At 44.9% G+C, this 16,817-nt stretch overlaps 1 protein-coding gene across 1 annotated transcript in view; it reads right to left on the minus strand.

The window, feature by feature from the left end:
- Positions 1 to 16,817, minus strand: part of hsf5 (heat shock transcription factor family member 5) — a 141,060-nt gene that overhangs the window by 47,361 nt on the left and 76,882 nt on the right. The window contains 1 exon segment of the mRNA XM_038813971.1: positions 9,245 to 9,334. Within this exon segment, the coding sequence (XP_038669899.1) occupies positions 9,245 to 9,334 (90 nt within the window).

Genomic DNA, 16,817 nt, shown 5'->3' on the forward strand with positions numbered 1-16,817 from the left:
CATGTGGTTGGGGCAAGAGATAGTGGAAATGGCAGGTTGGATTCAAGAGTTTTCTAAAAAAGTCCACATGGAGCATCTTCTGTCTTTTATTTGGTGGTGTCAGAATAGCTGTTGCACCATTGGGTGAAGTTTTGGCGATGGGAGGTAAGATGTTAATATATCCAGAGAGAGAGATGGGACATCATGAGGAATAGTTGTGAAATGGCTGTTGATATAATTTTCAATACCTGCTTATTGCTATCAAAGCCGGGTATGATCAGACGTTGATGAGGGATGTCAGATGTGATCAAATGTATCCCTCTTTACTATGCTGCCGGACCACTGTGCTTTAAAGCACTGGATTTGCCTAAAGCAGCTGCTCCCCCCTCTGCAGTGCCAGGTTGTGCAGAGCGCAGCTGACAACTATAATGTGGGGCATCCTATTGGGGCTGTATTGTAGGGTCCCATGACCGGTCCAGGCATCGGAACCATGTCTGAGCAGTCCAATTTTCTGCTCCACCAGCGTATGCATTGATGCATGAGCTTCATTATAGCTAGTCTCAGCAGGTGTTTGGAGCCTTCGCACTGGCATCATCAGCCACCTCCTGAGTAGCATCTCATATTGACAAACTATTACTCAAAGTTTCCTTTTACCAGAAAGATGAAAGATTTGAGAACCACAACAATCAGCTCAACAATATGAATTCTGTTGCTGAGCATGAGATTCTTGAAAGAGAAATATGTGATAATGGAACCCAATTTACCTCCAGAGAGTTTAAGGAATTGGCTAAACAGTCTGGGTTCAATAACATCACCTCAACACTACATTGCACAAAGCAACACAAATTTCAAAACAATATGTCTAGTTGGTCAAGAGTCTTAAAATACCAAGAGACAAGACCCAAACTTGCCTTCTTGTCACTCCAAACTACACTTCTCAAAGCTGAAATGAAATTGCCAGTAGAGCTATTGAATTGCAGAAAGAAGGCAACTTTGACAAGCAAGACACACTATCAAGTGACCCAGGAGGAAGGAAGACAAAAACTAGTTGATGCATAGGAAGGATGAGGTCATCAATTCACCAAACATGCCAAATCTCTACCTAACTTGTTGAGAGGGCAAATTATGCATGTGTTTGAACAAATTTTGAAAACCTGGAACCCAGCAAAAGTTGTTGGTGAAGGTGAGATCTCAAGGTCATACAGAAACAAGACTGAAACCAGGAAGCAAATGAGAAGGAACAGAGTCCAGCTTTGACCCACAAATCAGAAAGGGACATCAACAACACCAGCAACATCACTAACATGTGTGACAATATCAACAGCATCACCAACAATTCTTATAATATCAGGCAAAACACTGCCAGTCTATTCTTGCCAACTCATCACTCAGAGTGATGAATGTCAGATCCATGATATGAAGGCACAACATCCTTTAAAAAAAATAAAATTAGAGTGCCCAATTTTTTTCCAATTAAGTGGCAATTTAGTGTGGCCAATTCACCTACCCTGCACATCTTTTGGGTTATGAGGGTGAGCCCCATGCAGACACAGGGAGAATGTGCAAACTCCACATGGACAGTAACCCGGGGCTGGGATTGAACCCGGGTCCTCGGCGATGTGAGGCAGCAGTGCTAACTACTGCACCACCATACCGTCCTTCAGGGCACAACATCCTACCACTTAAGAAAAACGTTGAATATTTTTGAGAAAATAAAAGCTATTAAATACTCTTCATTTGTTCAGTTTAATTATAAAATTCGACTGTTAATCTTTACTTCAGATATGTTCAAAAAGTTAATGGGTGGAATTTTCCATTTTGGAGGTGAAACCCGGTGCCGTTAGCGAATGTTGGAGCAACTTCGGCTTGAGAGTGGGGAGGCTGAACACATGAGATCTTGCACAATTCAGCTCATTAATTATGCAGCCGTGAGGAGCATGTTGACTCTCGTGGCAGGGAAGGCAGGGAGTTGTCTACTCCGCCATCACTGCCTAGGTTCCAACATCAGCACCCAGACACTCACTGAAGGCCAGCACATCCAGATTCAGTAAAAGAAAATGTCCAAAAGAAGGCAGCAATTGTTGGTCTTAAGGTTCAGCCATTTCTCCGGAACGATTCTCCTTCAGCCAGTCAAGGAAAGTTGGAAGATCCTCTTTCCGAGGGAAGAGAACTGGAGGCCCTCCAAAGGTAGCCTTGGAAGAGGTCGCTAGGGTGCTGAGCATTAGGGAAGTCCAAAGGAATATCGCCCTGCAGTGCAGGAAACGGATTAATTATATTATCCGCTGTACTAGTGTAGTCAAACTGCTACATACTGCAAACACACACACGTCTACAGATTAAGTTGTTGTCCAGGTTTTCAATATATAGGAATAAACTCCTGCAGTATCTGAGGAGACGCAAATCCTGCTGACTGTTGTTCATCAGCGATTATCCCCACTTTTGACTTTTTGATGTCTAGAAGGTCATTGATAAAGCAGCCAAAGATGTTTGGGCCGAGAGCAATACCCCGAGGATCCCCTGCAATAATGTCCTGAGTCTGAAATGATTGACCTCCATCACCACAAATATTTTTCTTTGTTCTTGGTATTATTCCAACCTGCGGTGAGTTTTCTCCCTCATTCCCATTGACTCCAGTTTTGCTAGGGTTCCTTTTGTGTCACATTCAGTCAAATGCTGCCTTGATGCTAAGGGCAGTCATTCTCACCTTACCCATTGAATTCTGCTCTTTTGTCAATGTTTGTACTTAGGCTATAATGAGGCAGGAATGAGTGGCCCTGGCAGAACTCAAGCTGAGCATCAGTGTGCAGGTTATTGCTGAGCATATGCTATCTGATAGTATTGTCATTATTATACATTCCATCATCTTTCTCATGTTCGCAACTATACTGATGGGTTGCTGATTGGCTAGGTTAGATTTGTCCCGATTTTTGTCAGCAAATATGACAAATACTGCCATTTCATCTAAGATCCAGCAGAAAAAGGCCTCTGAATCCCTTACTGGAGAGGGTTCAGCACACATATCAGAAATGCAGCCTTGTGAATTGATCTTTAATGCACTGTGCTCACACTTAGTCCCTCTGTCTTTATGCAGGACAACACAGCCAACAACAGGAAGGAGAGAAGATGGGAGATGGAACCCCAGAACTGAGGAATCTCACCAATTTGAGCAGCAGGCTGCAGAGCTGACAGGGGAGGACACAGACTGTGGCTGTGCCAATGGCGAGATCAGCCTTCCCCAACAATCCAGTAAGGATACATTGCTTATAAATAAATAACTTTGGACAATGACTGTGAGTTATGTGTAAATTTTCAGTCAGTTTAGACAAGCGCTTATTCTCTCTTTTCTCCAGATACCAGCAGGAAGACGGGGAGCTGGTGTCCTCCACAGATGAAAGCCCCAGCCCCCAAGCCATCTCAAAAGTGGAAGGAGAGGGTCCAGTAGCTGCCCAGCCATATCTGCGTTCACCTGCAACTTCCACAAGCAAGAGACACACATTTTGGTGGGTCACGGATCAAGAATAAGCTCGGGTTCACACTCACCGACATGGATCCACAGCAAGTGGAGGTAATGACAGCCAAGGTCTTTGGCACTCGGAGGACCACTGGAGATTAGGCCCCTGCAGTGTCTGAGTCCAATGATGAGCTTCTGCAATCGACTCTAGGAGACACGTTGAAGATGCAAAGAGAAGCAGTGGAACATCAACTGGAGTTGTCAGAGGCCATTGACAGACTGGAATGAGAGTTGGAGGAGTCGATCAATATTCTTTCTGATGTTGTGGCTCCAGCATGCGAGCGCATTGAAGTCTTCATCGGATGAGTGGTGGCTGTCTGGGAGATGATCCAGATCCAGCAGAATGCACAATTTCTACCGTATATACACTTGGACCTGCACTCCATTGCCCTAGCCATGGGTAGGATCCAGCAGTAATTAGACAAGAGGTGCCCCTTCTCTTCAAGGAGTCAGAGATGGCCTTGGGCACCCACAGGGATGAGGAGCGCTAACAAGGTATCCCTTTCCAAGAGTGCCCTGCTGCTCCGCTCCAACTTCCTTCATTCAGTGATCCCATTGCACCATCAGGTCAAGCTGAGGAAGGTGCACCTGTCCCAGGCCAGGATACACTGAGCAGGGCAGGGCTTTCGAGACTTCGGGCCTCCAAAGGATGCCTGCCAAAGTAATCTCAGACAACAGGACAAAGCAATCAACAGCCATCACCACCTCTGCTATGGATCTCAGGGCTATACCTAAACATAGCAGTTGATTAAGGAAAATTAAAAAGTTTTGAAAGCACATTGATAGCATGGGTGTTCACTCATTGTAAATATTTTGAACTTTTGAAAATATATATTGCTCTAAGCCTTCCCCAGGTTTCATGTATTCAATGGATATTCCAGTGATATTATATTCTGCATACATTCAGGGGCCATCCCTACCTCTGAATGCAAACAATGGCAAATGGATTAGAATGAATAACAGCTCCACACCTTTCTGTGATCTCAATGTTAAAAGACCCATGACTCTGGAACAGACCTGTTGCTGTTTTGGCTTCACCATAGAGTGAGGATCTTAACTAACCGGAGTTCTCATTTACTTTCCTTTTGATTATGAGGACATCCCTTTAGCTGGTTTATTATGCTGACATTGAGCGCCACCCATCGGAAAAGACCTCCCACGTTGATGTTTTGCAGATTGATATCAAAGGCATTTCCTTGCTGCTGCAAACACACTCTATCACCTTCTACCCTCCCTCTTTCACCCACCAACATTGACCCACCCAGTGTGATCTTTATTCTCCCTTCTTTCAACCTTGTAACTCTCCCTGGTTACCCTGGACCTGTAACCATCCACCTCCACGTGCTTTTTCTCCCCTCATAGCCCACATTCGTTACTGTACCCATGCCTGCCCTCATCCCTCCTGTTATCCGTGACACCTTCCTTGTCCACCTGCATCTACATCTGTTGGTCACACACCCTGAACGTCCCACCCTACCTCATCCCACTTCTCTTTTTGATTGCAGCTCTTCCCTCTTACCATCAGTCCCCTGACTTCTCCCCCCAGGGTCCCACCATTGACTCCACAGACCATGCGCTCAAAAACACTCTGCTCTCCTTCTCACAACACTCTAATCCGCCTTCCATATTTTCAATATCACATCCAGCCTTTTACACTCTACCCTTCCTTCCAGAATTCCACCCTGCTTCCAACCTTTGACCCACGTCCACACTTCTGGTCTTCCTCACTCTACCCTCCATTTCCAGCCTTCCACACCCCATTGCCATGTGCACCATCTCATGTAGGTGCAGAATTGGCTCCCAGCAACTGAGAGCAATGTGCAAGAATAGGGAAGGCAGTGTTGAGTGGCTGCTAAATCCAAGAATGTTCCCTCGTCAGATACATGCCACTTATGTACAGTTGTGAAACAGAACATTATATATTCCTACTCGAGCAGTGCTGAATTTGGAGGAGGGACAGGATTTCCTCATGTTGGGGATTTAATGAGCATTCATGAGATGCAAATGGGTTCCTGACATCGATCCACAGGACACTCAATCTGCCTTTAGGCTCCAATAAAAGTTAGGAGAACACGATTTCAAATTAATTTCCTGATGTCAGGAAACTAGGCCGGATTCACTGTCTCGCCAGCCAGCCAATGGGGTTTCCGATTGTGGGCAGCCTAACGCCATCAGGAAATCCCCAGGCTGCCAGCGCAATGGAGAATCCCAACAGCGGAGAATCCAGCCTCTGATTTTTCACCTCCCGGTAAATCTTACTCTCCCGTCTGTCGCAATCCCTCTGCTGGGGAGTGGCCGGTGGGGGTGGGGGGGGGGGGGGGGGGGGGTGGGGGGTGGGGGGGGGGGTGGAAGTACCACCATGAAAGGGTGGAGCAGAGGCAGGATTGGGATGGGTGGACCCGCAGGAAAGGGTGGGAGGCACTCCTGGGAAGTCAGAAGGCTGTCCTAGGAATGGGCGGCACGGTGGCGCAGTTGTTGCTGGGTTTGACCCGGCCCCGGGTCACTGGAGGTATGGAGTTTGCACATTATCCCTGTGTCTGCATGGGTCACACCGCCACAACCCAAAGGTGTGCAGGATAAGTGGATTGGCCATGCTAACCTGTCCTTTAATTGGAAAAAAAAATTGGGTACTTTAAATTAAAAAAAAGAAGAGTGTCCTGTGAATAAAGCCAGATTACCTGGGCATGTTAGAGGGGCGTCCGGGGAAGCAAGCCAGCCTGTCCAAGACTTGTTTTTGGAAAGTATCCGGGGAGGAAGCTAGACTTTCTGGACATGTTTAGGAAAGTGTCTGACGATGAAAACTAGACTGTCCGGGTATGCTTAGAAGGCTGTTCAGGCAAGGAAGTTGTTTTTTAAGGACATGTTTATGAGGCTGTCTAGGAAGGAAGCCAGACCATCCAGGGCAGCTTGAGGCTGTTCACGGAAGGGAGACAGACCATCCAGGGCATGCTTAAAAGCCTGTCCAGGGAAGGAAGCCAGACTTTCTGGGGCATGTTTAGGAGGCTGACCAAGGAAGGAAGCCAGACCATCCATGGTACCTTAAGAAGGTTGTCCAGGGAAGGCAACCAGACCATCGGGTCAGGTTGAAGCTGTCCAGGGTTGAACGCTAGGGCAGATTAAAAGGGAAAGCATCTCAGACATCCCATTGTAGGCAGTGGAAGGCCTCTCTGGCCAGTGATGCATCTAAAGAATGTGGTCCATGGGTTCTTGAATTTGGTACTAGTAGTTTGAAGGAGGATACTGGGACTCAGAGGGAACAGTCTTAGTCAGAGGAGGGAGTTGGAAGGTTCTTGGTGGTAACAGAGGGGTCTTGGAAAGTCAGAGTACAGCTGACCTTGCGAACAGGAGGGATCAGGCTCAGGAAGGGCAAGGGCATGTCGACAGTGAAAGAAACAGGGGAGAGAAGGAAATTCAACATAAAGGGTAATGTGGTTGAGAGTAATTGGAGACGACTGAATGGTTACAGGACGGAGAAGAAGTAGGCAGCAGTGATTGTAGGGGTGGTGGGGTGGAGAGATGGGGGGACTTTGTGGGTAACAGGGGGGGAGGGGGGCTAGAATGTATTGGAAGCACTTCCAAACCTCGGATGCACCACCTTGAGACTCTGTGTGATACAATCCATAAAACCTCTCAAACATTTGCTATGTGAGGGGTTTCAGAACAGGTGGGAGGAGTTAATGACTTGTTTTTTGGGTAGAGTGAAGAGGCATCCTATAAATTATAAGTTGACTCCATCGAGAAACAGACTTAGCTGAGTTCTGTTCTGGAGGTTCCAATGCCCAATAAACCAGCATAGTTCCATGACTAATGGATTGATTTCCAGCGAAAATCATTCAAGGTCATTCTGTGTGATTTGCAATCTGCTGCTGTCAGAGGCAGGTATGAAGGGAGGGAGAGAGGTGAATGCTTGCAAAGGAGACAGATGGTGGGCAGACCACAAACTCCTGACTCCAAGCCTCCATCCTCCCTCGTAAATGTTCATGGCTGACAAGGGCTCATGTAGTAAGTCTTTGCACAATACCAAGACAATAATCTATCTATAGAGTATTGAGGGTAATGGAGGCAAGCTGAATAGTATCTGAGAGAGGGTTTTTGCACATGCCTTTATAATCACCTCAGTCAATTTACAATGTCTCCAACGCAGTCATTAATGCACAGGAGGAACACCCATCTCTGGTGGTCCAGAATGTCCTTCACCTGGAAGGAGTGGGATGGGGATTCTATGTCTAGATGAAGGCTAGGAAAAGGGCTTAGCAATGGCCCTGCTGACTTTGACATAGAGGTGAACCTGGAAAGATATGCTCACTGAAGTTATTACTTTCATTAATTCACAGATCCCCTGAGGCATTGATAATGCAGGCTGCAAACAACCTTGCCTTTGTAACGGATTTCATCCAGATGAGGAGGATAGCCCACCACAGGTTGGCAGAGGGCCACGAGTAGCAATGACCTTAGCAGCAAAAGGTAGTGAGACCTCAAGAAGGCCAAGATGCTAGTGAACAGGGTCCACTGCAATGGCAACAATTGGCCCAATGACGGGTGTGTCGCAGGCAGCGTTGTTATCTAGAAATGAGCAAAAGGCAATGCCAAAGGTGCCTCAATTTCTCCTGGGGTGTGGTTGGTCACATCTATCAGCTTCTCCAGATGAACTGTAGCTGAAAGAACTTAGAGGGAATCCCATGCTGATTGAATTGAAAGTTACTGCCACGTTGAACTTCTTTGTCAGTGAATCATTTCAGGCTCCAGCTCGGGACCTATGTGGCATCTTCCAGCCACTGATACACGAGTACATTTAAAAAAAAATTGTCATGGGACATGGGCGTCACAGGCTGTGCCAGCATTTATTGCCCATTCCTAATTTCCCCTGAGGGGGCAGTTAAGAGTCAACCACAGTGTTGTGGGTCTGGTGTCATACGTAGGCCAGACCAGGTAAGGATGGCAGATTTCCTTACCTAAAGGACATTAGTGAAACAGATGAGTTTTTACAACAATCGACAATGGTTTCATGCTCATCATTAGACTTTTAATTCTAGATTTTTATTGAATTCAAATTTCAAGGTCTGCAGTGGCGGGATTCGAACCCTGGTCCCAAGAGCATTATCCTGGGTTTCTGGTTTACACATTCATTGACAATACCACTATGCCACTGCCTCCCCGTCAGAGATGCCCTGTTCAGGAAAACGCACCAATTTGTATAATTCTGCTTGGATCCCGAAAGCCAGGCTGCAAGAACATTGGGACTTGCAGTAATTTCAGGTTTCCCTCAAGTGCAAGGCACAGTCGACTGCACACATGTGGCTTTGAGAGCTCCCTGGCAACAGCCTGTCATATTTATCAATAGAAAAGGACTCTATTGTTTCAACATGCAGCTCAAGGAAGCAAATTCTGCATGTTTATGCTTGGTTCCCAGGAATCTCTCACGCTACATACATTCTGAGCCACTCTCAGGTGCCACAGGTTTTTGCCGGACCTCAGACTTTGCAGAGCTGGTTCCTTGAGGACTTGGGCACCCCGATGAGATATGGCTGATGACACCAGTTCACTGTCCGCAGAGTGCTGCTGAGGAGAACTACAATGACGCACATGCCTTACCACACCCCTGATTGAGCAGATAATAGGCCTCCTAAAGATGAGGTACAGATGTTTGGACCACTCAGGCGGAGCTCTTCAACACTCACCATAGAGAGTGTCCTGGATCATTGTTGTCTGCTATGCCCTGCACAACCTGGCATTACAAAGTGGGTGATATCTTACCCTGAGGGAGACATGGAGGAGTGTGATGTCTTCTCTGATCAGGAGGAAATTGAAGGGAATGGAGCTGAGAAGGGCCAGGATGTCACCAATCTGTATGCAGAAGACAAAGCAGGGGAATGATGTGGCAAATGTGCTCATGTTAATCTGACAGCTATTAGATTCCAGGCATAGTAAACTGCAAACACACTTGTGGGTCTTTCTAGTTTTCTATCCTTTGCTGGCAGGAAGGCTCCAATTATATTTTTGTCTACAGACATTATTTTTATCGAATGTTCCTTGATTGATGAGTTGAATTAAATTGCACTATTTACTGCCTGCTGTTGATTTGATTATTTGCATGCGCCAAACTAAGTTAAAACGCTGTCATGATGCTAAATTCATGCATCAGAACCTGCACAGCGGTCCCTTCTCCCATGACAGGCACTTGTAGAATAGTGATTTCACTCATGCCCTGTTAAAGTTCATATGCATGGCAGCTTGAATGCCATGTCAAATCTAAAGTCGCCAAGGATGCACTCACATCACCCTGATACGTGCTCCCAAGGGTTGGGTGGTGGGAATGGGGTCAACCAGACAGGATGCTTTTTCAGGCACAAGCATATAGATGGGCCCACAGTGTGAAAGCAGCATTTGTCCCCTCAGAATCACTCCTCCATGCAGATTGATGAGGGGTGATCATGTTCTTGCTCCGATTGCCAGTTGCATATCATAACCCCAAAATAAGAGTATTGTCAGAAGGATGGCCGGATTATGCTTTTAACAACCGAATACTTTGCCTGTATTTGTACAGAGAAAACATCTCACTATCATTGATAATTTAAGAGGTCCCAGGTTCGATCCCGGCTCTGGGTCACTGTTCGTGTGGAGTTTGCATATTCTCCCCGTGTCTGCGTGGGTTTCGCCCCCACAACCCAAAAATGTGCAGAGTAGGTGGATTGGCCATGCTAAATTGCCCTTAATTGGAAAAAATAATTGGCTAATCTAAATTTAAAAAAAAAAAAATCATTGATAATTTATTAGTTCTTAACAACAAACTGATCATCTCTAAAATGCTTCAATTCAAAATTCTCCAAAAAATACATCAAGATCATGTGAGATTTCGAGCAAAGGCATGGCAGTCAGTTTGGTGGGCCAACATCAGTGAGTCTATTGAACAGTTAATCAGAAATTGTCCTACATGTGCAGTGAATAGCCCCAGAGCAGTGCAAACCACTGGCACCCTCCACTTTTCTGTCAAGGTCATAGCAATGCCTGGGAATGGATTTATTTGTGTTTAAAAACAAAGTTTTAATTATCTTCATTGGTTATGAATCCAGGCGATTTGAAGTCAGAAGACTGCACAGCATAATGGCCAAGGCAGTCATTGCATCACTGAAAAGAATCTTCATGACATATGACATTCTAGGTGCTTTGGTATCAGAGAACAGTCCTCAGTTTGCTAATGAACTATTCTACAACCTTGTTCATTCATGTGGCTAGTTTGCTTAGATATGCTCAGTCGACCAGAGTAGCAGAAGGAGAAGTTTGGAAAATCAAGGAATTGACGAAAATGAACAAAAGTATTAACCTAGCCCTTCTTAACTACAGAACCACACCACTAAAAACAGGTTCTCACCGTCAGAATTATTGATGGGAAGATGGCTGTGAACACAACCTCCAGTTCTGCACCAAACACCACAACCTAACACTCCCTCAGATGATCGTGAGAACGTTTGGAAATATGAGGAGAAGGAAAGAGATAGTCAAGTTTGTAATTTCAACTTCAGACACAGAGCTTGAGACTTGCAGGTGCTACAGCCTGGGGAGAGGGTGTAGACACAAGATCAACAGAAAGAAGATATTGTAATAGAAAAGCTCCACAACCGAGGTATTATAAAATTGAGATGGAGCAGGAAAATATCAGAAGGAACTGAAGAGCCTTGATATCATTGGGAAGGGAACCAATGGAATCTTGGACATAGAACTGAATGGAGCCAAGGAACTGCTGCAACTACTCAAGTGGAAAGCACTCCTCTTGAACAATGAAAGAGTGCAGTTTGTGCTCAACCTCAAAATGAAATCAGGGCTAGAGCAGCAAGATTGGTTAAGGCACCACACAGAATAATGTGAAGTCTGAGATTTTGGGTGAGGTATTGGGACAAAGACTTGGGAGGAAGTTGTAGAGTAAAAGGTTAACATCAGGAGTATCTGACATTGATGTAACCATGATGCAATGTTAGATAATTAAGTGATTGAGATCTGGCGGGAAGCAGAACTACAACTTTGTGTAAAGTACTGTGATGTGCAAAGATCTGTAAATAAATAAGAATGCTTTTAACAAATAACAGCCTATGGTAACATTCTTAGGGTAACGGGCAAACCTTAAAGAAATCCAATGTGGATCCAGAACTAAAGACAAAATGTTTGCAATAAAGGCCAACGTGCCATTTGTTTTTTTAATTGCTAGATATACCTGCATTTTAATGTTCTGTGTTATAATAACTCATAAGGAAGCTGTCATTCACGATGGTGAATTTATTTACATATTTACAATGATATGCTTAGCACAACAACTGTGTCACCTCCTGTAATCTGACCAAAAACTTTTTATCATACAGAAAATAGCTGTGCCAGTGTTCATAAAGGCCACTCTGGCAGTGAACTTTTATGCATTTGGGTCTGGCCAGCTGAGAGTGGATGGAACTGCAAACATTTCCCAATTCACTGTCTATTGGAGCACTTATAAGGTCATAGAGGTAATCTATTCCAGAAATGGAAGATACATCATATTTTCCCTCAGCAAAGAGAAACAGGTGCGATGGCATGTGACTTTGCCAGAAGACCAGAATCACATGGTTGCGTGATCATATGTCATACATATGTCATATATAACATTGCCACTATTAGGCCGTACCCAATACCTCCAGGAACCCAAAGGCTACCATGGAAGAGGAAAGAGAAGGAAGAGGAAAAGCAAGAAGGGGTGGCAAGGAAGATACATCCTCCACCCCTTCGATGTCAAAGATTACCTTCTCAGACTCCGCTTCTATCAAATTACTTCCTTTGAATGCCATAAATCCACCATTCCAAATAATACATCTCCTCTCAAAGTCCCCTTGGCTACCATCCACAAAAACTTTTTTTATTGCCATCTTTATCCTAATAGTAAGAAGTCTTACAACACCAGGTTAAAGTCCAACAGGTTTGTTTCAAACACGAGCTTTCGGAGCACGGCTCCTTCTTCAGGTGAATGGAAAGGCTACCATTCACCTGAAGAAGGAGCCGTGCTCCGAAAGCTCGTGTTTGAAACAAACCTGTTGGACTTTAACCTGGTGTTGTAAGACTTCTTACTGTGCTCACCCCAGTCCAACGCCGGCATCTCCACATCATTTATCCTAATACACATCCAACCAAATAGAAATGAACTATTCAAACTTACGAATTCCCTTAATGTATGTTTTGTGAGTACTTTCTCCTGCCAGAGGGCTGAAAGTGACTACAGATGTCTTGCAATATGACTTTAAGTAGTTTTGAACATTCAGGGTCCAGCTTCAGACCGTACCACTTTGGTCTGGGAAACAGCACTCTGGGATGGCTGGCTGATAAGCAACACTAGTGCAGTGGCAGGGGTGGGAGCAGGAATTCTGCTATCCTACGTTCAGGCTCCACAGTGTCACTCACACAAGGTGGCACCACGGCAATACCAGTAATTGCTGGAGTGCAAATTGCTGGACTGCTGTGAGTGCCTCCATGTCCCTTTGTGATCTTCCACCACAAAAGCACAATCTAGCCCTGCATGCAGCATGTATGCACCTCATGACTTCTGCCTGAGCTTCCATTGGAGCACTGGAATGTTGCGGGACTTCCATCTGTGTTACCTCCTAAGCTCAGTCAGCATCCAGCAGACTCTTGAAGAGAATTCCTTGGAGGCCTCCATGCACCACAGAGTCCTCTCGCTGACCAATCCTCCCTGTCCTTCAGGTACCATGCCTGAAGAGGGCATTGGCAACCATGGACTTCCATTGGCTTTGTTCATGATTATGCTTGGCAAAGTAATACAGTGATTTGCCATTGCCTTCTGCAGTATGACTAACAAGGAAACTCTTCCTACCCCCCACCAACCACCCCCACTCTTTTACTGTCTGCCTTCAGGGGTATTGGAAGAATTTACAGATTGATAATCAATCAACCTGTTTGGCCACGTTATGAACATCTTCCATGGCCATCAAGTCCTGGAATAGATCTTACACCTGAAGCTTCTGGTCAAAGAGGAAAAGGGGCAAAACCGTGGAATAATTTGAATACAAGGACAAGTATTTTAATATCAAGGCATTGATGGGCAGGGAGACACTGTAGATTAGCGACAACATGAGATTGGTCAGTGGGACTTGATGCTGTGCAGGATATAGGAAGTAGAGCTTTGGATGAGATCAAGTGAAGATGAGGAATCAGCAATAAGAACACAATATTTGAGTCTAGATGGAAGAGGGTTCCAATGCCAGATGAGTTAAGGCACGGGCATAGATGTTATGGAATGGATGCAAGTGATCTTTGAGATGGAGCTGATATGGGGCTTGAAGTCCAGCTCAGAGCTAAACAGGATTCTAAGTTTTGAAAAATATCAGTTGTGAGCAGGATGAAATTGGTGGCGAAAGGGTGGAGTTTGTGGTTGGAGTAAAAAGTAATGACTCCAATATTTAATTGAACAAAATTATGATTCGTCTGGAACTAGATGTCAGACAGGTAGTCTGCTAATAGAGTCAGCTAGGAGGTCAGCATATGTTGTGGCAAGATAGAGCTGTGTGTCATCAATGTACATGTGGAAGGCAAAATCATGTCTTGAATGGTGTCCCTGAGAGGCAACTTATAGATGAGAAGCAATAGACAACTAAGTATAGTTTTATGAGTGCCAGCAGAGATAAAGCACGTTAGCACAGTGGTTAGTACTATTGCTTCACAGCACCAGGGTCCCAGGTTCAATTCCTGGCTTGGGTCACGGTATGTGCGGAGTCTGCCCGTTCTCCCTATGTCTGCATGGTTTTCCTCCGGGTGGTCTGGTTTCCTCCCACGAGTCCCGAATGACATGCTGTTAGGTAATTTGGATATTGTGAATTCTTCCTCAATGTACCTGAACAGGCGCCGGAATGTGGCGACTAGGGCTTTTCACAGTAACTTCATTGCCGTTTTAATGTAAGCCTACTTGTGACAATAAAGATTATTATTATATTATAATGGGGATTGTTGTCGGCAGAACGGAAAATCTAATGGACCATCCAAAGTGCTGCGGGACCAGAAAGTCCTGACCTATGATTGTATAAGGGACTAGCAAATTTGTTGTCAACTAATGAGATTCGAGACCTGGATCAATGACATGGTGGGTTTTATTAAGCTAGAGAAGGTCAAATTCGCCCTGAGAGGATCGGTACAAGGGTTCTTTAGGCGGTGGCAACCTTTCCTCAACTTTCTGGCTCAGCGATAGGATACTGGGTCAGCAGCAGCAGCAACCCGGGGGGGGGGGGGGGGGGGGGGGGGGGGAGGAAGGGGGGGGGGGACGTTAACTATGTTTGCTTATTTAATTTTAATTTAATTTATTTTTAAGTTCTCTTGTTGTTTACTGGGTTTGCAGGTGTGGGGGGGGGGGGGTGTGATAAATGCCTTGATACGGTCTTGGGGGTGTTACAGTTATCATGGGGTTTTATTGTTGCTTTTCATTGTTTGTTGTTATATTTTCTGTAAAAAATTCCAATAAAAATTATTTTAAAAAAAAACTAATGAGATTCAGTGTTATTACAAATGCACTGTGGGTATGTGAGTATTAGACTGAAGGTCTTCTCCTCTTGAAATTGTTATTATATTTCAATTCCTGTGACTATAGTTAAAAGACATGAAAAATGCTTGAATTACACAGTTCAAGCATCAACATCTGTAAAGAGAAAAGACGAGTAAACAGTGTTTAAGATTGTGAAATTGGATTCAAATAAGCTTTTCTGTCAGGCAACAGGTCATACTGCAAATTAAGGACAACAAAATAAAATGGGAAATGCTGGAGAAACATATTTTAACATGTGAAGAGGGCACTCAGCGGAGTGCATACGTCTGCCATGCTATGTTAACTCAATGTTATTGCGGGTTCACAGTTCTTCTTTGAGGCTTTTCACTGCCTGGTTGATGCCTTGTAACTACAAAGCTGAAAAAATAAATCTTATTATTAAGAAGTTCCATCTCACTAAGGAGGCTTCAGACCAATCCAAATCAAATGACCTGCTCTGAAAACTATGTTCATATTTTGACAGCTTAATTATGCCACAGCAGCTGAGCAATTCACAACATTCTAAAACAATCAACAACAGTCTAAATAAAACAAGCTACATCATTGTAAAACAAGTGATTTTTCCCTATCTGCCAATGTTAACAAATTTCAGGATCCGGATCCGCATCCGCATCTTCGTAAAAAAATAACCAGTCCTTCTTTAGGCCATATCATACCTGCATACCATGTTCCATTGAAAACAGTCCATTTGTTTTTAAGATTGTTTACAGACAATTAGATTGAAAAACAAGGGTTAAAACATTATCTGCTCACCTTCAATAGCAGAGATAAAAAGTTAGTTTTGCCTACCTCCCAAGGTTAATGGACTCTTAAAAAAATTCCAGGATCCGGATCTGAGCGTTCATCAAAAACTAATGAATTCTTCCTTGGGCCCTACCCCTGTGTGGCAAGTTTCACTGAAATCGGTCCATTATCTTTTCAGATAAATTGCTTGCAGGCAAACAGGGTATATACCTGAAGTGAATATACCCATTGTTTTTCAATGCTCAAGTGCATTTCCATATTTAATTGCTTTCTTTTTGTTTTATTTCACAAAAGTATGGTTTGCTATAATAGTCGATGAACATATAACACATGCTAATGACAATGTTCTACCTGCTAATGGAACAGAGGCCCATAACGTCCTGGTTCCCCAGCGTCACATTTAAGGGGTACTCCATGACATGCTGGGTAATCCCTCTAGGAAGCTCCTATGTAAGGGTTTACCCAACAATTGCCCAGAAGTGCTAACTTCCTCTGGACAATTGCGCTGGGCTCGGAGCCATCTGACAGATGCAATTTAAATCACTTACTTCAGGTGGTTCTGCCAGTTTTACGCTGATAGTCATTCTGAAAAGTTAGAGGTAAAAAATCGCTTCTAACTCTAGATAAACTATTTCAACAACCTAGACCGAGCCTCACACGGGTCACCCCCACACATATAACCCCCCCCCCAAAGGGTCCCAGCACACCACCCCTGTGCCTGACCTGACCACCCCCTCGCGACTCGACACCTCCTCCGGCCCGATCTCCACTTCCTCCCTTGGCCCAATCCCCCGTCCCGACCCAATCTCCACCGCCCCCCACAACCCAACCCCCTGACCTGCCCGCCCACCCAGAGTGACCCAGTCTAACTACAGCTCCCGGTACGACATCCCCCTCCTTGACTTATACGCCTCTTCCCGGATTTAACATCCCCTCTAGTTCGATCCCCACCTCCCAGACTGACTCTCCCTTTATGGATGGCAACCCCCTCCCAGGCTGACAGTCCCCCTCCGGGACTGA

This window comes from Scyliorhinus canicula, chromosome 12 (assembly GCF_902713615.1).
Source record: "Scyliorhinus canicula chromosome 12, sScyCan1.1, whole genome shotgun sequence".
Classification (NCBI taxonomy): Eukaryota; Metazoa; Chordata; class Chondrichthyes; order Carcharhiniformes; family Scyliorhinidae; genus Scyliorhinus; species Scyliorhinus canicula.